A 26,499-nucleotide genomic window follows, 5' to 3' on the forward strand; every position below is an offset into this window, starting at 1 on the left:
TGCTAAGAATCCAAACCACTGAAATTGAAAGAAGTGCAAAGGTAAGCATAAACAGAGCTCTTAATTTACTGTCAGATGACAAATCCACCTTCTTTCTCACCCACCCTTTTTTTTCCACGCTATGTCCTCTGGTCAACTCAAAGACTTGCTCTTGATTTTCAATTTAGACAGAGGAGCAAAAATAAGATACTCACATAATTCTGGCTTATCTTTTCCACAGTTCTCATCTTACACATATCAGACACAAGGAAAAGATGCTCTAAACCATTCTAAGCCAAAACACTGGCAAGTCCTACAATCATGGTACTTATCCACTGTTTATCTTGGAAAGGTGAGAAGTTCCTAGCATATACTGCTATCATTTATACTTTCCCAATCCCACTCCAAAATAACTTATTTATTTAACACTGGAAAGCTGTACTCAGGGAAACCATTAGCTGGACTTTCAACCTGTCATTTTAATTTCCCCCACTTTAATAGCACGCTGTGTTTGTGGCAAGGACATGATCAGGCTATCCCTCCCCTCCCAAGCTGTCTTCTGCTGACCCGGGTTTTGAACTAGGGGGGTTAATTTAGACTATTTTAGTACATCTAAAATATAACAAGACACAAATGTATCATCAAGTGACTTTCTCAAGCAGCAATAATAGTAGGCTGTCATTATCTTCTCCTCCACTGCTAACAGAGCCCTGTTGCAAGCAAAGGACTGCAGCTGCCAGGCCAGCTGCCCTTTCACAGGATTGGGGGTGTAAGTCCTGGGGGATCAGGAGCAGGCAGCTCTACACTACACATCCCCTTCTGCACAACTGTGCAAGAGAGGAATCAGCTCCCATCCTTCACACACAGGACACAAAGGCTGGAGCTAATGTGAGCTTGATTACTCATTCATGAAAACATGTAGGCCCACCAAGCCACCCCGGAGATGGAGCACTGAAGCTGGGCTGTGATGAAAGGCACGGCGCCCACGCATTGCTCGGTACAACACATCCTGAAAGCTGACCCGGGGCCCACAGATCTGTGTGCTCGCCCACACTCCACAAGATACAGAGAGACCTAAAAACCAGCTATGGGAGAAAACTGTCCCAAAGCTCTTGGAAACCACTGGGCCTTTATAAAGCTGTCCTGGTCACGTAACAAATCAAACACAAAGTGATATCGGGGATTACAGGCAGTACATTGCATCTACCTTTGAACATCATCTGATAACCACCTCTCCATCAAAGGAAGGGAGGAACTTCCGAGCCAAAGCCAGGCGTGAAACTACCCGTTGTTTTAGTAACATCTTTGCATATTACAAAAAAGCATCATATTAAACTGTGTATGCCAAACAATGGTGCTGAACCTGGCCATTTATTGGGAGATCAATAAGTCTTTTGTTTTAAAACTTTGAAGGACACTCTGTTATGCACCACAGAGCACTGGGATGTTACACACAGGCTTGTTTTGGGAAGAAATGAGGCAGGACACAGTGATTTATGCATCAAAAACCGCAATATTAATAGTGCAAAACTTAGGAAAACAACTGCAGAGTCTTTTTGATACCTGAAGCCTTAAGAAACACACTTACAGAAGCCCTCAACAAAATCACCCCTGAAGAAAGCTACATAGACTATAAAGACATTAGGCGGGAAAATTTTCTTTGAAATCATCTTAAAATTTATCTTCTCCACTGCTCTGACTTCCCTGAAATTCTTTTCAATCCTCAGCTTCCTGATGGAGATTACAATGGAGATGGAGACCACCTCTTCTACCAGAGACATTCAGTAAACCTGAAGTTAAGCCTACTTTGAGCAGGAAGTTGCACTAGGGATCTCCTGAGGTCCTTTACAATCTAAACTACTCTGTGATTCTATGATTTCATGGAGCACCTAATAGTTGATGGCTCTGGGAGGAACTGGAAGTCTGTTCTATGTTCTTAGCAGTTCCAGCACAGTCATAGCATGCAGCTGCCATGACTCACTGGTTCTGTTCATATAAACATCATTAATCTGAAAAAAAACCCCAAAAAATCTCACTTTCTTCAGAGCACAACAGATTATTCCATGCAGAGCTACATGATGTTGCACACTGTTTCCAATAATCCAGATACTTTTTTTTCAGAGTAATGCAAGCATGTATATTAAACTGCTTTATGCCATGAGCCTTGTTCATCAGTGTTCAGTCAAAACAGCTATCCTTCATCTGCCTGTAGAATTCAAAAAGCTTTTTCTTATTTTTTTTTCTTTTAAGTCAAGACATATCAAGATTTGACAGCCTGGTTTTTGTAACATTTGCCTGCAGCTTGCTCTTTTCCTCCAGGCTGATCCTGCTTTCAAAGCAGCAATGCAAATGGAAAGGCCACAGCTGTCTTTCTTTCCACAGCAACATTTCAGGTGGTGTTCTCACCAAAAAGTTTCATTTATACTCCATTCTGCTCTTACACTCCTCTTTGGCACCTTAGAGGAGACAGCCTCCTCAACAGTCTCACACAGAATTCAGGAGAGAGAAATTTTGTTTCCCTAATCTTTTCTCTCCAGTACTTCCTGCCACCAGGAAGAGGGACAAGACGGTTATGGGGAGGGGTGGGCAGGGGACATCAGGAAACGCTGCATTAATGTGCTCCAATCAGCAGATGGAGACAAAGAATGTAAATGAGACATACTGGTACTTTAAGTTCATCATCATAACTTGGTGATAGCTATAATGGCTCTACTCCTGAAGACAAAGAGAGAAACCTTTCCCTTACCAGATTCATGGCCCTTTGAAACCTTCTTAAAACTAACGATGTTCTCACAGATAGCCCCAAGTTAGTTCCTCCCGAAATATTCAGATCTGTTTAGAAAGGGATTCTGGAGAGCAAAGTAAGGATTTTCTTAAAACTCATGGCTAGAAAGACCCTGGAAGAGCGGAGCTGTGATACAGGGGTCCATTTAAGCGTAATATAAATTGTTAGAAGCAGTTATTTGCTAAAGGACAGAAATTAGTCCAAGAAAAGTAGCTGCATTTGGCTTAAGAATCCTGAAAAGATGAAAATGGGCATTCTTTACCAACTGTTGGTGAAAAACTGGGTTAAGTAGAAAGCAGTAACAAAGGAACTGTTCCGCTTTACCTGAGACTGGTGTCTGTGTAAGGCATGGCCATTAGCTGGGAATCTGCTTTGTCACTGAGGGAGCTCTGAAAAAGGGGAAGAAGGAAAAAATGACACAAGGTGAAACCAATAAGCATTTCCTTGGTTTGCCACTACATAGAATATAACACACAGAATGGGGTGCAGAGGTTAATCAGTGCTCTGCACCAGAAATGTGGATTTTCCCACTGGTGAAACATGAGAAACTGAAATGGTCAGCAATCAAGCTGGAACAACAAAACCAGCAGGATTTTAATACAGCCAAATTTGAAGTCAACATTCAGAGACAAGAAAGGGAGTTTGGCACCATATACAACAGTTCTAAATGTTCTACCATTCTGCTTTGGACACCAGTGAGAAGCATCTGAAGTTTAACACGCAACACTTCTTCCCTAGAAAACTGCAGTATTTCCCACATTGTAACGCTCAATTCCTTTTAAAGCTGGTACTACCCCTAATCAAATTAAATACTTTGAAAATTCATCGTCTTAATTTCAGCTTTGGTATCAGTATACCATGTAGGTAAAAGATTTTTAAAAATGGGAAATATGAGCACAAGTCTCATATAGATATATAAAAATATAAGCACAAGTCTCATATATATATATATATATAGCCATACAGATATATACATATATCTATATGGCTACGATTCTGTAGCCTTACCAAAAAACCATGAATCCCTCTAGCTAAAATTTAAACAATAGAAATATTTCAACAAAACCAATCAGCTCTGGCCCTTAACAGTGAGTCAAATAAATGTGCTGTAGGTTGTATTTCTCTCCGTTGAGCAATTGCTTATCCTTACAGAAAAGCCACAAAAAGGGTAACTATTGATTTCATTTTAGAAAATGTAGAAGCTACTTTGATGGCTGCTAAAAAAATTCAAAACCCTGAATCCAAGAGCAGGAATGGAAGAACAACTTTGACAACGTAACAATCAACCAAACCCAGCAATTTCAAATGGGAAGTGTTGGCTGCCCTAATTACAGGCACGATGGCTACTTTTGTCTATAATGACAAGTGCAAACAAGTCAGGGAACACGGTTCATGAAATTATCTTGTCAGGCCACTGAGGCAGGAGCAGGAAGGGGCGCACCTGCGTGACTCGCGCTTTCTGCTGCTGGTTGTTGGACAGCCTTCGGGATCTGGTTCGCTCCACCTCGTGCCTGTGCACCCATCCTCGGAGTTCATGGGTCAGCCTAGGAAAACACACAGCATCAACACAGATTTCAAACAAGGCTGCCAGAATATTTCCGTTGCATACAACAGTTTAGCCACTATACAGACACTGAAGATTACTATTATTTTACCTTATGATAACTTATTTTTAATACCACAGTAAGAAAATACAATTTTAAGATTAAATGTGTAAGGGATTATCTATAAAGTATTAGATTTGTGGATGTTTCCACACAAAGTAGATACAGTCCATTCTTTTGTCCAACGAACAGTAATTTTGAAATTACTGGAAGGACTACTGAAATTTAAAATCAAAAATTGATCAATTCAAGACAAATTATTGGTTAAGGCTAAATTATGGCACATAAATCTGAGAGGAAGAATGGACAGACAATGGAGATAAGGTTAGTGACTCATATCTATGGAAAAAGTGGAGCTAGGTGTTTTCAAACAGTGAGCAAAGAACATCTGCAATGTCAGGTTCAGTCTGCTTCTATCAGAAGGTGAAGAATAGAAGACCATCTCTTATATAATTCAGATGGAAATGGCTTTTAGCTGGACTTGATTTCCAAATAATTAACATTTCTACATATGAAGCGATTTCTCTTTTAAGCCACGAAAGCCCCCCAGACAATCAGAAAACTGTTATTTGGTTACTGCAAATGACCAGTGAATAGAGTGGTGAAAATCATTACTAAAACCATGGAAAGATAACAAAGATCCAAGTGGATCTGTCCTTACAGCAGCAGACACTGGACAGTGCAGACCCTTATGAGACACTGGCCACATACTGGATGAACACCATGAATGGACAACAACATCATTCACAGCAGCCCAGTAGCACTCAGCCAACACAGAATTTATATCTCAACTCCTAATAAACTTTAAATGCTCACAAAAGGCAGTTTGCTCACCTCAGCGACTCTGTCCTGTTGATCAGAGGCCGGCAGGGGGGCGGCGGTGGTGAAATATATAACAGAGGTTCTTCTGAGACTATCATTAGTGCTTTGTTATCAGACACAGAACGGTCATACCTGGGAAAAATCAAGAAAAGCACATCAAGAAGTCCCTTAAAAAACTTCTTCATGACCCTTTGACCAAATCCAGAGAATGAGCACTAACACCAGCAGACCCACGAATATTACAGCTGCTCCTGTGAGACCTCTGATGCAGGTGAGTAACAATCCCCATCAAACATCCAATGCTCTCAGTCAATCCCTCAAAGGGGGCTGACAGCTCTCAACACAGGGAAGACAGATGAGCATTAGCAGATGTTGGATCTCTTACCAAGAAGGCCAGATATTGATAGAATATGTAGTCTGTAAAATATTCCTCACAGAATGCAAACTATGTGATCTCTGTAGACACAACTTTCTTTTTCATTCCAGAGCTGTGCAAGATTTGCTACAGAAATATTACATTTATTATCCACTAAAACCACGCGGATAGACAGACCATAAGCTATATGACAGCCGAGCAGCCACAAACTATATTACAACTGAGTGGAGAGGATTTACATCTCTGTCTCCAGAATCTAGCTTGGTTTTGATAAAAAGGGAAAAGGAGCATGTATTTCTCAGTACAAAAATCTGTAATACTCTCACGGCCTCCTGAGGGGTTAACTACTTATCACCAAATACCTAATGTAGTTCTCTCTCTTGATAGGTTATCAATGTAACAGCCTCAGTCCTCTTGGTTTTGACAGACTTGTAGCTCCTGAACCTCAACTTCTTTCTGAAAAATCAGGTATAAGAGCTTATGAAAGCCTTATTCATATCCCCTCTCTTTCCCAGCTTTCTCTCCAACTTCATGTCTGCTTCTCGTGTCTGCTGCATCTAGGACTGATAAAGGAGAATATGCAGCAAAGAGCAAACAGTTTGCCAAACCCAGGGTGAAACAGTGAAAGAGAAGGAGGTACAGGCACAAGCACACCCTCCTAAGAGAACCACTCTACTCTTCTGTCCCATAGGTCATGGTCTAAAATGTACCACACAGGATACAAAGCCCTCACCATGGCTACAGCCTTAAAATGCTCCTGATTTATTGCCTTCTTTCTGCACGGCAAAATACATTAGGGCTTTCTGCACATCTGTGCCTAGCTTTGTTCAACCAGCCAAAACACTCTACTGGAAAGGGACAGCCTAATAGGATAAATCTTGTAAGGGGAAAACATGAGCTGTATTAGCCAGACTTCAATCTGGAGACAATTATATGTTCACTTATGCACTGCATGCTAGAGACCTAGGAAGTCTGAAAGCCAGTATTTAATTAAAAAGTGGATAAGCACAAGGATGGACTTGGACTTTTTAAAATGAAAAAGTACAGTGCTAAGTTCAGAGTGTATTCTTAGTCGTGAACTTCCCCAGTCTTCTCTTGAGCAGCTAAGAAAATAAATATTCCAGCTTAAAAAGTAAGAAGAGATAGATAATACGACAAATATCACAACTATGCAAGCTAAAATATAGATCAGAGGGAAAAAGCAAACAGATGAACTGAAGAAGGTCCTGAAAATCTCGGTGACCAGCACTTGTGGATATGCTCTCTTCCCTAACACTGTGCAGCACAGCCACGTGTACACTTCTGAAGCTCTATGTGTTGGGTACTCTGGCAGATAAAACACCATATTCATTTGAAAAGCAAACTGTGCAGCTTTCAAAACACTGTGTTTAAAACTCAGGTACTCTGTAAAAGAAGCAAGAGCACTGGCCAAAAGGGTGAGCAAGGCAGTGAGGGCTAAAAGCACCACTGCCCTCTGCCACCTAAAATGTTAAAGGTTTCCATCTCACCTATTAGTCTTCTCGGGAATGATGCCCTCAGGTATTTTCTGATCTGTGCTGGACTCCTGGACAGCTGAGAACTCCAGAAGATTTCTGGTCCGGTGGTTAGAACTCACAGTGGAATCAACTCCATTGGGATCCTTTTCAAATACACTGGAAAACATAATAAACACAGCAAAATGTACCACAAACATAAGGGGTCTGCAAGGCACTTTACTGTAAGGCATTAAATACTCAGGTGCGGAAGTTTCGGGCTGCTGTTACAGTACACGGATAAGGTGCATGTCATATCTAATGTAAAAGCTGATGTGTCATTACAATACCATCGTTCAAAGCACTAGCAGTCAGAAAAGCAATTCTGTTCTCTTTTTCAGTTTTAGTTGTTTGAAAGACTGCGATGCTCTGGTTTTCACATTCCCCCACATAAGCTTCACCTGATGAAACTAAGAATACTCTGCTTGTAACCCAGGTCCACAGGCATAAGAAAATTACCTACATTCAAATCAAAGCACTACCAAACTTTAACTTTCATCAGCCTCAAAGTACAATTTACATAGTTTATATGAATACAACATGTAAGAAAAACTTAGCTATCAAATTCCATGCAGCTGCAAGCCTGGAATGTTATGCCAGACATCTACCAGAACTGTACACAAATATGTTCAATTCTACTTGGATTTAGAACAAGTGGCAGGGCCAACAGGCCCATCGGCAGCAGGCCATGGTGCCAGACACCCTGTGGTTCTGGTGTGTACTCACATGGATGGAAGGAGCTTGGCCTGGGGGATGCTCAGCCAGCCAGCCATGCAGCACAGGAGTGTCTGTGCTGCTCTCCATGCAAAGAGAGGGAGCAACACTGCACATGTGAGCTGGGAACACAACCACACCATTGCTGTACCAGATCTGCATCCTCGGTCACAAGGGTGAGTTACAAGGGAGAACTCTCAAAAGCACAGAAGCAATACTTCAATTTCTCCTCTCCAGAGGCTGGCTTTCCTCTTTCATAACACGGTTGCTTCCTGAAATATGCATGTTTACAAACCCAAGTCCTAACTTCTTGGCTGACAACAGCAGAGCATCACCAGCAGCAACACAGCAAAAACACAGAAGTGCAACAAGCCCCCAGCATGCTGATGAGATCTCTGCCATTCATGCTGATCACAGCCCACAGAGTATATTTTAATTCATGCCCCACCCCTCCTGTGCAGCAGAGCGTAAACCCTGCAGGGGAGAATTTCCTGGTTTTACATGGCATCACTTTGCAACAGGCAACAAATACAAATAGAGACAGGCAAAACCTAGCAAGGAGGGCAGATTAAATACTCCACAAATTAGCAGAAGGCAGACAGAATTGCCCAGAAATTCCCTCTCTTTTGCCAACACTTTTGCACTCCTGTTAGTAGCAACCCAGGTGTCCATGCGCGCAACTGTGCCATGTTCTGAACCACAGGAGTCAGGACAATCCTAGACCCAGGCTGACATTGCCTTGATTACCTGCTCTCCTCCGGGTTTCTACGCAGCAGCATGGAATGAGGGCAGCAGAAATGCTCCAGGCTCTGCTTTCACTTGTGCCAATGGGCAGAAAAATACTTAGAGTTTCCTTACTGCCTGCGTACACCGGTATCCAAATGTCTTGCTGCTTCTACTGCATGGAAAGCTGGATGGTTTATTCATAATCTCCTATCAGGCAACACCATATCTATTACAGAAACAATCTCCACTACCCACTAGGTTTTATGAGATCACGTTTCTTCTCTGCCAATGAAAGCATCAGCACAACTGGCAGTGTCTCAAGCCCAAGAACCAGAGCTCAAAACTAAGGCTGATGCTTAAACAGACGCCTCATGTTCCTGCTGGAAGCCACCCACCTGTGAAATGCCCTTACTGCACTTAATCTGGAGTCATGACAGCCAGAAGTACATGGTAGTTTATTCACTAGACCAAGAATATCCCTCAGAAGATATGAAAGCTGTTAACTCTCCTGCAAATCCTTTCTCCCCAGCCTGAAGTGTATTAGCCATCCAGTTGCTGGACCTCCTGGATCTGGTCTTTCAGCCTATCCTACTTCTCTCCCTTCCCATTCAAAATGACACATGGAACCAGAGAAACTTTCCATGTAATTAGTTAAAGCCGAGAAAAATCTAAGCAGAAGAACTGTAACAAATTGCATTTTTCCATGATGCTTCTTCCTTCCTATTTGTCTCATTCTGCAAAAACGATTCTTGTTATTTCAGGTTCCAGCCTGGAGAGGTGAAAAGTCACATGCAACACATTCCTACTGCAGTTCACCCTGAACTCTGCACAACAGAGACAAATCCAAACCAAGGATAAAGACACACACTGCTCTACAATCACAGCTAATCTTCCCTTTTTGTGATTGAGTTGTTTTAGCTACACACCCATTCTAAACCACACACACCTCACTTTACTGCATCAGCTCTAGAAGACAGGAAATGTTTATTTTCCCTCTTCTCAAGTGTAAAACATCTTTTTCTTTTCATCAAAAATCAGCTGAGCACGGGATGTTTCCACCTGAAAGCAGATACCTTCGGCAGCAAAAGACAAAGAAGGAGGTAAACAGAGTATGTTTTGCCACCCTTACAGGCATAAACCATGGCTCCCACTTCTGACAATGTGAACACAAACTTGAGAACAAAATATGGTATTAGGGTAATCTTTCCAATGCCCCTTCCTTTATCAGGATTGTTATTTTTCTTTTGAAGCAGGGCTAGCAGCAACTTCTGCTATATGGGCCACTTCTGCCCCTGCCCTTTCCCATTCTTTTTCTAGGACCTTGAAGATGACTGAAAGTTTCCTTCTCAATGTCTCCAATATGTCTGGGGAAAAAAAAAAAAAAAGGAAAAATCCCTTTTGGTGCTGCTTTGGTTTGTGGCAATGACCCAAAACCAAAATAACTATAGTTTTGGATAAGGAAAAGCCCCACAAATTGAAATCCTGCCCCACTTCCACCTTCTAATTACTTGGGGAGTTTTGTTAGTTTTTTCCCATCTGAATAGAAGATGATGTTGTTCTGTTGTATCATTTCCTTCTCTTCCCTTCTCCCATGAGGGAACACCAGTGAAGTTTATCTATAAATAGGGCTCCATCTTCAGGAAACAAATAGGGGAGGACATGCAGGTAATGGTCCATATCCTCCAGATTCTCCAGGGCCTTTCCTTGCCAAGTGGGTACCTGAGGGTCTGAGACAGGGTATCAGAAATATTTCTCCTTCGACATTTCAAACTAATATGAGGGAAAAAGCATAACTTAGGAGCAAGGAATCCCTCCAAGCAGCTGGCACAAGGATGGACCTCTCCTGCAGAGCTGCATCGGGAAACATCTGCTGACCTCAGGCATGCTGAGCTTTACAAGTGCCAAGCAAAACAGCAACAATACAAGCTGCAACAGGAAGAGTCTACAGAACACATCCCAACACCATGACACTGAAGAGGAAGAAAATATTGGGCATTTAAAAACACCAGGCAGAAGAGGCTAGAAAACACGAAAAAGAAAGGTAGAAGATCCCACTCTGAGGGAAAAAAGTTTCAGGAAAGCAGTATTTTCAACTAAGATATCAACAGTTAGTTTAAGAACTGGTTTAATATGACAGATGGCAAAAGCATGGACAGTTTTTTCATTCTGTTGAACTATAAGATGAGAAGTCAGAAAAGGAAGAGCACTTTGGCATACCTGCCCTAAGCAAGCCCCACTATTTGCAGGAACTGACTTACTGCCCCACATCAAAAGTCACAAAAGACTGAAGCTGAGAATTGGCTCTACTGGACAAGACAGCCTTTTAGAAATTGGAATCTTTCCTGTTTGGCTCACTCACGCACCTGGGGTGCCTAGCAAGGCTTTAGAGCCTGCATTTGGACATCCCAGATACCGTAAGCATGAAAGGGTTTTCACAAGCCACAAAGACCCTGTCCAAGCTGGCTGAGCTCTCGACTTGTTTCAGATGCAAAACCAGATCCAAGGGAAGAAAGAAAGAACCACTAAATATTTCATGCAGATGTTTGTTCAGAAGTGTAGATAAATTTGATTATAAGAGGGAAAGAAAAGCAGCACTCCTGCCATGGCTTCTCCAGGCATTCAACGGCACCTGATATTTTAGCTGTATTTTTACTTCTTTGGTTTGAATGTCAGTTTGATGAATGTGAAAGCGAGTCTTGCCAGGAACCCAAACTAAATTTCATTTGTGCTTCTGGCTGAACAAATCCTGTGCACTTCAAGTCTTGAATACTGACATTTAAGTTGTACAGTGATTTGTAGACGAAAGCCAATAGTGATATCATAACAAAGAGTTTTCTGGGGACAGAACCATCTCTGAGTATGAGCTGGGAGGTTTCCAACCAGCTAAAGTTGACATTGCAAGGAGACACCAACCAAAGCCCTTGTCCTCTTCCTAACTGATTCCAGACAAGGCTGCCATAGTGCCAGACACTCTGGAAAGTATTTCTTGTTTCTATTCCCGATGAGTGCACCATCTGCTGACAGCAAGGCTCTGCCTTCTCCTGAGGGCTGCTCCAGAGCTACCCTCTCTGAGCGCTGGGCTGGAGAGAGCAGCTCAGCTTCTTCCCTGCAGGGGAAGAGAAGAAAAGCAACCCAGAGTGGAGTTTTTTGTGTGGTTTTGTTGTGCTTTGCATGTTTAAAAAACAATTTGTTTTTAATAAAGCCCCTGGAAAAGAAAGGAAGAAAGCAAATATTGACACCCAGAGCACTTTATTTTTTGCATGTATTCTGTACCATTATCTGGCCTTTAATGCCAAAGCTTGTGGCTGTGATCAGCAGAGGAAAGAGTTGTAGTTTGTAAGAAAACTCCCAGAGTTGTAGTATGTAAGAAAATCAAAGGAATCCTGTTTTCCTTAAGCAACAACCCATCAAGAGAGGTATTGAAAGGCCTGGAACCTAGACCCGAGTCCAATTTACTCAGCCTGTCCTTTTCCTCTCGATTTCTCCCTCTCTGTTCAAGAAGAAACTACAACACAAGACCAAAGGTGTGCTGCAGAAGCAGTTTTTTGTCTCTGGGCCATCTCCAACACAAATGTACACTCAACTCAGCACTGAAACATGTTCTTTCAGTGCCACAAATGTTACATTAAGTTTCCTGTATTACCAGTGTTAAGAGCCACAAATGTCCTCCGATGCTTCTGCTGTTGTTGCTAAAATACCCAGAGGGCTTCATCTTTCCTTGGCAGACAGAAGACATGGAGCTGGCTAACATGGCACTGTTTCATGCCTCTTGCACTCATCTCAGAGTTTTTTCTTCACATTTCACCAGTTCCTCTCTGCTAGTGTGTAAGACATTTGACTGTCATCATTTGTATATAGGTTTATTATACTTAAGGCTTGCAAAAAGCAGAAAACCAATCCTTTTCTATCCTTCACTAAGGGCAAAAAAAGCCCAGAAGTGGATGAACTGAGAAAAAGAAACTGACAGCCCATGATCTGTGGTTCTCTGTTCTCAGAATATCTCTTAGAAATGCTTCAAGCAGTCATTGCAAGTCTGGGAGTTCCATTCCTTCTGCGAGCCATCGGTGGTTCCAACTAACCTGCCCCACTTTGCTCTGGAAAGGAGGGAGGAAGGGAAGAATTGCTAAGGAAACAAAGTAATGTAAGGCAAAAGTAACCCTGTGTTTGAGTTGTTAATCACTGCCCTCCACTTTGGGCAGGCGCCAGACACATGGCTTTAGTCTACTGAGCACATGTTACTCAGTGGGACATTTGGGATGTTTCTGAACATACCAGGACACTGCTTGGGGTCACCTGCCAGGGCAGCACAGAGGTGACTCCAGGCCACGTCAAGACCCTGGCCTGGCTGTTGTGGGTGGGATCTGCACTGACAAACCCCAGCACACAACAGACAGCTCCAACACCTCTGCAGCAACACAACACTTGCTGCATGTGATGATACATGAACAAGATCAGCTCCTTTGCCCACACAGAAAATGCTTCCTATAAGGGAACAACAGCTCTGTTTCTCTAACTTTCCAACACCCCATCACTGAGGTATCCCTACACTCCTGCTTGCCATAAGATGGGTCTGTTTCCTTAATCAGAGAGTCTAGCACAAAGTCTCAAACAGAAAACTTTCACAAATGCACTGCTGAATGCACCAGGCCTCAGAATAATCCTGCTTTCCCACACACCAACTCAAGATTCCTCAGCTTGAGTAAGGGCACTAGACCATGGTGACACCAATACAGGTGTGCTCAATGGATGGTGCTGTCAGCAGCCCAAATCCTTCATGCTCCAAAAGCTTAGCACACCCCAGTAGTGCTGACTAGCATCCTGCAGGCTAAGTGGAATGCTAATCTGGTGAAAGACTTGTGTGTTTACTACTTTATCCTTACAAGTGGCACATTGTGATTGCAAGCTGAACAATCCTTGGGCAATTTCCTCATTTTTAGTTAAAGATGATTAATCTTAGCACTTCTGGGATTTTTTTTCCTGTTTGTGCTACCAATTTAAGAAATGAGACACACCCCTAAATCTTTCAGCAATCAAGAGCCACTGCTTCTTCATTTACTGTAGTCTATGACAACAGCAGACAAATCACACTTCTCAGCCAGCCAGGCCAGTGTCTTTATTTGCAGACTGCTCAGTGGATCTAAATTTTTACTAGATTAGTCAGTTTCCAGGACAGTCCTGGAAAGTAGAGGAAAATCCATGAGGACACCCTAGAGAGGAGCTGCAATGAAGTCTCCACAAGAGGCCAGCCATTCTAGTGCAGCTGCTTGAGGTCAACAGGACACAAGAGGTTTTGAAGCAGCAGCAGATTTACTGAGCTACATCAATCACCACCTCAGTCATCCTCCACAAATACAGCTTTCTTTATATCACCAAGTCTGTTTTCCAGTTTGAAAGGGGTTCCAGCCATACAGAGGTAGCCAAATTGTAAGAAAACACAAAATTAATAATAATACTAAAAAAATAGTATCACATCACCCTCTCAATCTCCTGTTCCAATCTCTTTGCAAGTCTGCCTTTCCTCTCTCCAACTTCATATTTTTCTTTGTTTTCTGTCCACTACATATCTAAAGTGGTAGTTAGGACACATTCTGGCTGGCTGACATCCTAATAAATGCTCTAAGACTGCTGCTAGGTGACATACACCATGTAAGCTTAAGCAGACTGATTATGAGGAAAAAAATAACTAGTTGAACACTTCTTATAGTCAAAAATATAATGCTACAGCCATCAGCAAATACTTGCCTTACACGCTTTGCTGCTATTGGCATAAGAAGAGATGCAGAAAATTTATCTTTTGCATCTTCTGTGAACATTCTCCTTTCCCTGCTTTTTACACATTAGTTGGGTTATTTTCCTGCAAATATTTTACGATCACATGTAGGATTTGCATTAAAAAAAACCAAACCAAACACACAAGACAATTTATATTCAAATGAGAACAGGGAAAAGAATCAGAATAAAAATATTCCCAAAATAAATACACTGATTGTTTAGACTAGAACATGTGTGCTTGGTTTCCATTTGTTTCAGCCTTGTTTGTGCTTGTTTAACACATTTTCAGATCTGGTTACTCTACAGGCACAGTCCAACACAAACGTGGAAATCAAAGAAGGAGAAAAAGGCATGTAGGAACTGCAATAATTTGCAAATGACCAGATTTCATGTTGTAAGTGCTAAAAACCCAGCACAGCTAATTAGATGTTTGTCAATGCCAGAAGTCAGCCATGTCTCAGGGATGCCATGCCAGCTGGGAATGCAACCAAGGCAGGCTCCACAGAAGGCACATGTGGAGGCAGGAGAGCCTGGCTCCCCGGGATACCTGGCTCCCTGGGATACCTGCCTCCAGATGCCCTGGTTCCGGCTCCCAGCCCTGCTGAGTGCCAAGGCCTGTGTGCTCACTGCCTTTTGTGCAAACACTGCTGGTTGCCAATTCGTGTCTTGCACCTCACGGAATGCAAGGCTGGGGCAAGGGGGTGACCTCTGCAACAAACTGAACCCAAATGTACCCTTTTCCCTTCACACACCTCACCAATCACTCTTTAATAATAATAATAAAAGGAAGATTTTATACATGTTGAATTCAAATCCAAACAACTCACGGAGATTACAGAATAGTTCACTGACACACAGATGGGAAATTCCTGGGCGCCTTTCTTCCAGCATAAAACAAATGGATAAAATAGAAACACTAATAGAATTCCTACTAAATTACTTCTGCTTTTAGTAACTGAAAGTTTCAGTTTTCAATACAAAGCAGCAACAAACCCAGAAGAGTTTAGTAACACAGTACTACCTAATGCAGAGTGACCACTAACTCCACACAAGCCACTTTCACATCCTCAATTCACACTGGCATTCAATTTATATTTAATTAGACTTGCATTCTTTTCTTAGAGATACCATGGTGCTGTGTCAAAGACTGAAGGATGTTCTGAAAGGCTTGTTGGTAATTAAGCAGATCGGACTGCACTCTCCCTCCAGTATTTTCAAGCAGATTTCATGTGTCACCAGGCCAGCTTCCCTCCCAGACTTTCACTCCCACCCCTAAATTCCCAAGTTCAACATTACAGATCACCCCCACACATATCTGTCAGCAAGAAAAAATGTGTCAGCAGAATAACTTTATCTGCTAAACTTGTTTGCCAAGGGCTGCCACATCCTGGACTGCTTCCCTTAAAACCTTAAAACAGCTGAACAGCAGTCCTCGGAGTCCTCCATGAAACATCACAAACATCTCACCACTCACACAGTCAACAAGACTTAAGACCAATTTAAAAAATTGTGTGTTGGTCTTTATTAGAGCAACACACATCCATTAATGCAGAGGAAAACACAGAACTAACTACACAGCCACCCATCCAGATGGGATTCTTCTGTGGGACGGCCCAAACACTGCACCTTCACTGATCCACTGCAAGCCATGGAGGGTTTGCAGGACTCCCTGTTCTTCAGCTTCGCATCCCCATCCCTAAACCATCCAACTGCTTCCCTGCTTTCTCTGATTTGACAGAAATAGGTAACCTGTACATCTGCCCTTTCGTTTTACATCTAGTCTTCCAAGAATCCTATCACTTCCAACAAGAACCTAAGAAGCATCTTACAATAAGGCCAGCTAAGGGAATTTCAAAGTCTGCTACAGAATTTAGGGGGTGAATTTCCCATGATTTTGCTTTTTTTTGGATGTCACTCTCTCTTTGCAATGGTTCATTGGTTTTAAGTAACAAAATATTCACTGCTAATGTGCTTGGATGAAAACGTCCTGAGCCTGAATGCTGGCACACCTCCATTCAGGTGTGCAAATGAAATGATTTCTTACACAGAAAAAATGGCAACGCAAGGTTTCAGAACATATTTACCTCCAGCTGACCACTGCACGGAAATCAGGGATTCCACAGTTAGCTAATTTCGGAGAAAAGAGTGTTTTTGCTGAAGTGTAAGCTAGCACAGGTATTATCTCAAAAAAGTCCTTATTTCTGTAAGAAGTTGCAGGGACTGAAAAAAACCACATATATCAGAAGCTTCTGTTCTTAAGGACATAGCAGAACAGCAATCCTGTATTTGTGGAGCTACCATTCAGTGACACCTTTATAAAACAGAAGAAAATGTGTATGGGAGGAGTGAAATCTAAAGAAATGGTTTGTATATCCCACATTCTGGGTATTCTGAAGAGTATTGCACAACCAAACATTCACATCACCTTGATACAGCCTAGAATTTTAATTGCAGTGCAAGCATTTATTCTGCTAGGGGGGAAAAAAAAAAAAACCAAACCAGAAAGAGTAATTCCTTGCAAACTTGCAGTTACATTTCTCTTCATTGCCTAAATCCAGTACTGATGCAAACCACCTGGTTCAGGCACAGCAGTTATACTGGCATGCTCAGCTACTATACTAGCCAGGAACAGTCAGACATCCAAGGATTTCTTTTTGCTTTATCTACTTTATTAAACATCAAACACGTCAAGAAGTTAACCATGTCACATTCCTGTAGTTACTGACTGCTGCAAAGATATGAACACAATCGACCTTTCAGCCTACTTTGACAGCAGTGCCTTGCCATCAAGCTCAACACCTTACTCATTCTTGGGGGTTGGGAAGATGCCACAGGAACTTCAGGGCACTGTGGTAAAAGTCTTCCCACCCATCTCGCTGTGATTCCAAGCCTTTCATCACTAACAAGAGTTCCATGCATTCCATCATCTCACTGCAATGCAGACACAAGTAAATTTTCCCCCAGCTTTGGAAAGATGACCTAGCAATTCTCACCAAGTGTCTCTCCCAAGTGAGTGGTAATGTTTGAAATGTAGATAGGATTTGCAAATCAATCCCTTAGTATCTGGAAGCTGATTTCTCTGCCTAATAGTCAAAAATCACAGTATAAACCCTAAATACACTAAGAAATGGTCTACCTTAACCTTGTCCACATCGAAGCAAAATTATCAGCTGTATTTCATGTCCTGAGATAAACAATATTTGCAATAAGTGCAAATACTTCAGAAGTCATTTCAGCTTTAGCAAATTTTCTAATAATAAAAATATAAACCTCACTTCCTAAAAATTTATCACAGTCAGAAACAAAGTCTTCCTCCATATTTATCCCATTCCTTTAATTTGACTGGGATTTTGAGGAGAAATGGAGACACTACTGATTGGCATCCTACTGAAATATTATCCCCTTTTAAAAGAGCAAACAGCTCCATCTGAAAGGTCTTTATGTTCCAAAGCCAAGTTAAATGGACAGGTATGTGCAAGAAGTATTAGAGTAAAAAGATTCTCCTTTCTTCCATAGATTTCTTTATAAAGTGTCTGGGAAGTGATGTAGCTTTTCCCTGCTGCTCTCTGGCTCCTCTGGCCTACTGATAACGGTTCAAATAAGAGAGGTTTCTGATTACCACTCCAACTAAACAAGGAGGGGGAACAACCTCTTCTCCAGACCCACAAGACAAGTAATACAGGGCTTACACTGTAATGAGGGAGATTGCAGCTGGACACATCTAAGGGTCAGGACTGCAAGGCATGGAATGTACAGCTGGATTTCCTGAGTATTTTGAGTACTAAAGCAGCTTCAAGTCATAGCTACTGAAATTAGCACAGGTATGAACAAGCAGATAAGCTCTCCAAGTCTGACTTTTTTTCCTAAAAGGACTCTAAACACAGTTCTTAATCTCTGCAGGTATAAATGGAGCAGACAAACTGCTGTATGCTGCACTGAATAAAAAAATGCCAAACCAGGAGAAATTATAAGTACAAAATCTGGCTCTTATTGCCAGAAGGATTCCAAAAGAGGAACCATTATACAGATGCATCTTCCCCTAAGCAGGAGAAGAATAAAGGACAGATTTCAGATTTCAAGCTCAAGGCTTTAAAACACAACACTGGCTGTTGTTAATGATTCAAACAAAAACCTCAGGACAGCAAACTTGCTAGGTGAAGAGGAATTTCTAAGCAGCTTACCTCAATGGACCATAATTCAACATTATAAAGGCCAGTATCACCATCACACACAGTGTCCTTCTCTTTGGAGATGATACTTTGAGCTTCTGGTTCTAGACAGAAAAAACAGAAGACATTGAGTAAAAGAGGGGCACAGATATGCAGAGGTGTGTCAGAAGCTAAGTACACCAAATTATACTAGCTTTTTAGATTTATATTTGCCTAATTATGTGTGAATATATTCCTGAACTACTTAAAAATAAAACTTTGGTTTATACACTATATTCAGCTTCTATCCAGTGAAATATTCAGAAGCACCATGAAGACCTAAAAGTCTACCAGATAATGTGTCAGCTGTCCTGACCTACAGTTGGTGAAAGCCATGCTTGGAATGGGATGCTGGGCTAGAAACCCTCAAAGGTCTTCCAGTCACCACTCCCCCAATTCTGTTCTAGTGTCTTCCACCTGAACCACTGCTTTCATATAAAAGCAGACTTTCATCACAATCTCTTACCTCTAATACCACTTCATCCAGCTGCCTCTTCAGCGTGCTGTTTTCTTTCTTGAGTTTCTCATTCTCCAGCAAGGCTGCCTCCAGCCTGGCCTCGAGTCCCAACATGTATTCCTTCTTTTTCTTGCGTGACTGAAAGGCTGACTCACGGTTTTTGATCATGCGTTGCTGCCGCCTCAAGACATTGACCTGAACACACAATAGACAGGGCTGTTAACAATCCACAAGTTAAAAGTGCCTCCACTTCATGCAGAATTTCTACTTCTTTACTTTGTCAAAGGTCTGCACAGATAGTTTCCCACACTCTACTTCAAATGAGCTGGAATGGTCAGGACACAAGCACTTCGGGATCATGGTACACCCAAGGAAAAAACAGGTCCTGCACAGTCTCAGTTTTCTTCTGCATTCTCAACATTCTACGTGCAGGGATCACCAAACGTATACTTGAGTTTGATTTGGTCAATCAAATCACAAAGACAGAAAATACCTATCTTCAGGTCTGCAAGGCAGCAAGAATGTCTTTCACCTTCACTTTTCCCTGCACCATTTTACAGGCTACAATCAGTCATCTGCTTTCCTAACAGGAAATTTCTAGGTTTCCAGTCTGTTCTGTACGGAAGTCATTTCCACACTGATTACATCTGCTTCTGTACCTTTTCCACCTATGCTACACAGTTTTTGAGATTTTGAACAGTGTTCCTGATCTCAGACTGCATATTCTATGTGTCTCAAGGACTTACATGGCAGTTTAAATGCAGTCTCTGCATTCAGATCAGGAGTGTGGCTTGGATTCACATTTCCAGATTGTCCCACTAAATGTGTTTCGCTTCACATCACAGAACAGTCTCTGAGAGCACACACACTGGATTCCTTCAGGATGAAGCTCAACCAGCAAATATACTCCAGGAGAGCACATAATTCACTCTAACCAATAGCAGGCATTTAGCCTGCAAGACCAGACTGGGACTGCTCAAAGTAACCTCTCCCCATCCTCCAACAGTCCCGATGACTGATTTTTTTCCCAAGCAGGAACACTCCATCATCTTTTACCACTTACTCATTTTGTGGTTTGCACCGAGTGGGACGACCCGGACCGAAAGCATCTTGCTGCTGACAAGGATAACAACGATGGATACTGCAGAACTACACAAAACTACTTAAAATCCTAAGTTTAAACACTAGTCTGTTGATTTCCTTTCCCTCACAGATTAACAAGTGTTTTCATTAAGAACAGAAGACTTCCATCACATTATTAAGCTACAACTGGATGTGCCTTAATGACAATTACACTGACAGATAACTGAATGATCCATCTTACACAGACCTGAACATCCTTCAGTACCTACCACCATATGCACTGGTGTAACCTGTATCTCTCAGAGCAGGAACATCAAAGAAAAAAGATGAGAACTATTCCAGAAGTATTATTCTAGGGTAATAGTATAATCACACAACAGTAACATTAACTAACTCAGAGTCTGAATCCGGCTATGTAAAAAACCTTAACCACAGCTTTTCAACTCTCTCCTTGTATCTACCTGCACACAGACAATATGTTGTTCTAGGGCACTGGTGTCTGCAAAAAAAAGTGGCCACAAGCTGTCTGAAGACAACATTCTTCTTCATAATGCTGCAGTCTGGTGACAAAGACGAAGAAAACATATTACAGTGCATTAGCATTCTGGGCTTTTTATAAATTCTAATTGCTTTTTATGAAGATCATTTATTGTACGTCTAGTCTGCTGCCACCAACAAAAGTCTGTGAAAACAAAGCTGTTTGTACTTACTCCAGTTTCTCTCTTTAGCAGAGTGGAGAAGGAAAAGATTTAACACATTTTCATTAACACTAAGCTCTGTCTTGAATTTTTTAAGTACTACAACATTTAACATAAAAAAGCTTCTGCAGACATATAAAAACTGGACCAAAAAAAAGATTCAGGCTAGCCAAGAACTGCAGTGTACAGAACACACCAATTCAGGGCCAGGATCACTTAAACTGTTCAGAGGTGAAAAAACAAGGAATGAGTTCATGCAGCAGCTTTGGCTCAAGTTGTGTGCTATTCCAAACACGGAGTTCCATTCCCCTTTTTAAAAAGAGGTTTTGCATCATGGAGCTGAACAGAGAAGACCAAATTGTTTACATCCATTCTTGTTTGCAGACCTGTTGAGGATTATTCATTACAGGATAGCTTTTAATTACGTGTCTGGAACTCCTGGCAAATCTACATGCTTCCCTGAAGAAAATAAGGTGTTAGAGGACCAGTGCAGTGCCTCTACACGAAGAGTGTACATCCTAAGGTACATCTGCCACTGTTTCAGATGCTGCCATCTAGATTTTATGTGTTATTTATCCAGACTACCCTCTTTTACTCACAGTTCTCCAAATGCTGTGAGGAACAGCAGCTCTTCCAGCCTAATTCCAGGTACTTTGTGCAGTATCTGCATTTCAGTCTGTGCCACACCATTTTGACTCATTTTCTAAGCTTGCTTAAATGAAATCCAGTATTTGTGTCCCTAGGTTATTTTGTTTTAATTTACAATCTGTAAACAGCTTAAGGTCTTTGGTCAACCCTCCAGGTCTTGCCTGGCTCTTCTTGGGGAATGCCACAACTGCACACCTGATCCCACCTAAATCTGATGCAGGAAATGGAAAGAGTTGTGTGAGTGAAGTGATGCAAGACTGCTGAACCTGGAAGCAGTATGGCCATCAGCATTACACAACTGGCCTGGCATCAAGATAAACATGCCCCCTGCTCAAGCAGTTTGATAATCAGGAGAGAGAGGAACTAATTTATAATGTCAGTCTGCTTGAGCAACATTGCTTTGTGCAAGTGCTGAACCAAGATTACAGGCAGCAAACACCTCTGCCAACTTCTTTTGCAGCCTCCAGCTTTTTAAGTTATATTGTATTGATGTTCTGCTCCAGATAGCAACTACTGGTTCTAAGGAAACACAGACCATAGAGGGAGAACATCGGCCTTAAAAACAATCAGTCATCAGTGATGCAACTTCTGCTTTCTAGCTTTGAAAATGACACCACCACTAGCACAGATACACACAAAAATGCGGTAAATATGGAGAACTGGAAGGGTCATTGCAAACCCTTGCTTCAAACAGCACTAACCAGATTCAGATTGTCCTCTATCTCAGAGGTTTTACAAAGAGTCATGCACTTTACAAATAAACACTGCTACCTCAATTTACTTCCAAAGAAAACTCAATTCTGAGCAAAATTTAACCTCCCTTCCAACACAAGCTGTACTTCTAGAAGTAAGAATGTGTCTCATACTCCAGAGAGATTTTTGTACACGTGCTGGGAAAGTTAACAAAGAGCTAAAAGTACAAACCATTCAACTTAGCATTTGCTGGCTTCTTAGCTTATGAAAGCTGCTGTCTTTGAAGATGCATCTTTAATTGCAGGAATACAAAGCATATGCAAGGTTTTTCTGTTCTTATGGAAGTTCTGGGTTTTGTTGTCTCTAACTCAACAGAACACAACTTGCCTAATGAGTTTATGTTATACAAATATTAGACAATGTACAGCACAGAAAAGAGGATTCTTCAACAGAAATCCACACTTATGCTGAAGGTATTTTGCATAATTAATCTTTTCTAGATTTTCAGTATTCTGGCAGTTCCCCACGGCTGGCAGGCTGCACATGTGTGCCACCAGGGTCTCACACCTACAGCTTGCCATCAGCCTATCTCAGTGTAATCCCCAGGATGTCTGAGTGTTAAGCTAACAGTTTATCCCTCCTAAGCCCAAAAGAAAGTCCTGCAGTGTTTCTTTTTATCCTGCAACATCTGCTTAGATTAGCAAACAAAAACACGTGTTCCAGAGCTCAAATGTCAGCTCCATCTGTGCAGCTCTGAGCACCACATAGTGTCCAAGGCAGTCGGGAGATGTTTTAACCCTGCTGGCACCAGCTGAATCCCAAAACATTTGTTCTTTCTCAAAGCACTTTTTCACAGTATGTGTCAAAGAGCAGTTGCAACTGTTTTTTCATGTTGTAACTAACACAGGTAAGATGTGCAGCATTCCATAAGTCTTAAAATTGCCTCCCTAAAACAGCTTTGGGTGGAAATACCCACACCACCATTCTTGAAATCAAACACCTCTTTGTTACACCAGCTACACATGTGAGTACTGATGTCACGGATACGGAGTACGATGACAATAAGGGGGTTTTGTCAAATAAACCTTATATTCAGACAATGCCATGCTAGCCCTGCTTATAGGGAGTCCCAAATCCAATGACTGCTGGCAGGTCTCTTGAGTTAACTTTGCATGACAGGGAATTATAATTTTAAAATGCAGCACACTTAACTGCTCTGCCCACTGACAGACCTTTGTTTGCTTCTGGTACACTGAATATCAAGTTTCCACTGTACTCTGGCTGCTGAGCTATTTGTAGCACAATATTTTCATTATAAAATGCAGCCCACACACAAACATGATTAGTGAGGGAAAGTTAACCATCAAGCTTGAGTGGCAATCCCAGACACTAGGAAACCATACAGCAACATCCCTCCAAAGAAGCTGAACAGGCTTCCCACTGCTTTTGGGAAACAGTGACCTGCACTGCTAATAAGCAGGTGCCTATACAGCAAAATTCCATGTGTTTTCACCAGTGTTTTCTCCCTTACACTGAGATATGATAGGACCCTCAGCTCACTACTGTGCTTGGAATACCACACTAGAGAATGACACTCAGAATTTTAAAGTTACCAACAAGAAGCTTTGGTCCTTTCCACAAGCATGTCTTCTTTGGACAACACAGTGCAATCAAAGCAGCTCCAGATTACTAGGAGCTAGATCAAGTTAACACCCAGCTTGCTAGATGGTTAAGATGTCAAAGCTGAAGAGGGGAACAAAAACCTCCACGCATCTCAAAGGCTACTGTTTACATCTACTGCTTACTGTGAGCTACTATGGAAAAACTTATTTATTTGCACTGTAATTGTTGAGAGCTTAACCCCCTTCTACTCATTCAATACATGATCAAAAGGGAGACTGAAGAGATTAGGATCACATGGAACTCAGTAACTGAAGTTTCTAAAAATCATGAGTAAAATCTGGGGAGATAAAGATGTATGGAAAAAGAATTCGGCATTGAAATTTCCAGTTCACCTACTTCCAAAGAAATGTTTTTATTATATAGATTAGAAAAATGATTTAGCGCTGATCAAAAATCAGATATATCAAATCTTCCTGTATGTAAGAGAGCTCCACCACTGAGAGCTTGCACTTGAAAAGACAAGTGATGGAAATTATCTATTAGCACTGTCTTCTGCCACTATGCTTGCACACCTGGTCTGCAACTCCAGGCAGGCCAGCAGATATTTAGCTGTTCCTCCCTGTTCTGTTCCAAGCTGCTAAATTCCCTGTTTACAGTTGGAAATCCTATTAGCAGTTTTCCTGAGACTCAGAAGGGACCTGGCTATCCCATTAAGGCCAATATGCAGGTAACTGTGTCCAAGCCTTGGTTAGCAGCTATCACACAGAGTCAGAACTTACATCCAGCCCCATGGATGGGGTGCTGCTCTGAAGCAAGGGCTTTGTCACCGGGATTTTACTGCTGGCTGAGCCGTTCCCAGCAGCTGCAGGCAGCGCATTCACCGTGTGGTTCTGAAGTGGTGTGGCCCCTCCAGTAACAGCAATGACTGGCTGGGAGGCAGGAAGCACCCCAGAAGCCTGGAGCTGTACCACAGCAGGCTGGGGCAGCACCATGGATTGACCTGGAACACAAGAACAGCAGCGCTCAGCATGGATGAAACGGATTTGTACACCACTTTTCTGCAGGGGCATACTGATATCCTCTCCTGCCCCTCACAGTTTATCTCAAATCCATTACATTCCACAGAACAGGAATGGAAAAAAGAAGTTCTAAAGTTTACAGGACTCTTAATCCATCTTGCAAACCAAAACTACAGATATTAAAGGAATCCACTAAACCAAGCTCTGTCCCAAAAGCTATTCAAAGTTAATAAAATTCAACACTTTGTTATATACATTACTCAGTATTGCTAATACTTGAAACACTGAACAACTTTTTCAAGGAATTTAGCCAACTTACCTCAATCCTCCTTCTGCCTTTTGTCTATACCTACTTTATTGCTGTATTCAATGGAAAACTTACTACACAGAAATGACTCATACCACACAGATCAATTCAAACTAGCAGAGAGATGGAAGATGAACAAAAAAGAACAAGGCAAGTTACACTTTCAAAACTTATGTTGAAGCTTCAATTCACACTAAGACCAGTTTTTTAGAAAAATGTCTTATGCAAGAAAGTTTATACACAAGCTGAATAGAGCTTAAAGAAAAGCAGGCAGAAAAAATGAGGTAATTTTGACAGAGATTGAAATGGAATTAAAAACAGTCACTTCCAAGAAACTTCAGTCCAACAACTACATTTAACTAAAGCAGGTGCTTGAGTAATATTTTGTTAATGTCTCTCTAATCCTCTGTAACAGGATGACCTCGGCAGCTTTCAGAAAGAGCACATTCCAGCTGAGCATTCCAAACAAAATGCACGACAATGGATTACAGCATTTACCCAGCCTTCTGGAAGGTGAAAAGTGAAGTAATTTACCCAGCGCCAAGATCTTTTATGTATGGAATAAAACTACACCCTTTCTTGCTGCAGACACAATCTTGAAGACATCGTAAGTTAGTACGACCCTATTTGAGAATCTTAAATGATGAATTTGAGACCATTTCAACATTTTTTTAATGTATAAAGGATACGATGCTCTAAGACCATGCTTTCTCCTTTAAGCTTTTATAAAAGGGACCGTGAAAATATAATTTCTCATGCTTCTTTGAAGATAATGGCATATTTCAAACTGGTAGTTCCAAGTTCAACTTGTCATATACAGGGGATTTTGACTGATGAAAAAAGATCCTTATGGTTTTTGTTATGGAAGCTGCACAAGAGAATTTCTAAACATGCCATCAGTTAAAGTAAATGGAAAGCATGGAAATACTGTCTCAAAAGTATTTCCTCTATACTGTCTCACAGAAACTACTGTCCTGACTTTTCTTCAAGGAAAAGGAGAGGCTGATCTTCAGAGAATTAGACTTATATCCAAAGAAATCCATATCCCCAGCATTCCTTATTCCAGATGGTATTTTATCAGCTGGAACATCAGAAGGAATAAGAATTAGGTCATGCTGACTGTGCTGACCTGTGTTTTAAGCAGTCCAACAATCTTAGGCACGTTACAACAAATGTCAGCATCTCCAGATTTGGCTGAACCCCTGATGGAAGAAAAATTAGTAATGGAGACAAATTTTTCATCATTGCAATAATTTCTAGATACGTGCCCTTAAGAATTTGTCTCCTTTTCCTTCCATGCCTCAGTGCTTGTGCAATCAACCGCAAGGGACTGTGGCCATCAGCTGGTGAAACGAGCAACTGCAGCTGACAATTCCTGCAAGGCAAGCAGTGTCCCTGCTGCCAATTCCTGCAAGGCAAGCAGTGTCCCTGCTGCCTCGGCTGGAGAGTGAAA

At 41.7% G+C, this 26,499-nt stretch overlaps 1 protein-coding gene across 2 annotated transcripts in view; it reads right to left on the minus strand.

The window, feature by feature from the left end:
• ATF6 (activating transcription factor 6) overlaps positions 1 to 26,499 on the minus strand; it is a 73,293-nt gene that overhangs the window by 42,559 nt on the left and 4,235 nt on the right. For both annotated transcript variants that reach the window (XM_042029855.1, XM_042029854.1), the window contains exons 7-13: positions 24,500 to 24,720; positions 18,985 to 19,170; positions 18,492 to 18,583; positions 7,075 to 7,218; positions 5,203 to 5,322; positions 4,206 to 4,308; positions 3,089 to 3,153 (exon numbers count right to left, since the gene is read on the minus strand). In XM_042029855.1, the coding sequence (XP_041885789.1) occupies positions 3,089 to 3,153; positions 4,206 to 4,308; positions 5,203 to 5,322; positions 7,075 to 7,218; positions 18,492 to 18,583; positions 18,985 to 19,170; positions 24,500 to 24,720 (931 nt within the window). The remainder of the gene's footprint in view (positions 1 to 3,088; positions 3,154 to 4,205; positions 4,309 to 5,202; positions 5,323 to 7,074; positions 7,219 to 18,491; positions 18,584 to 18,984; positions 19,171 to 24,499; positions 24,721 to 26,499) is intronic.

This window comes from Corvus kubaryi, unplaced genomic scaffold (genome assembly GCF_017639235.1).
Source record: "Corvus kubaryi isolate FWS band 111438036 unplaced genomic scaffold, C.kubaryi_AGA036_p1.0 37334, whole genome shotgun sequence".
NCBI classification, from domain to species: Eukaryota; Metazoa; Chordata; class Aves; order Passeriformes; family Corvidae; genus Corvus; species Corvus kubaryi.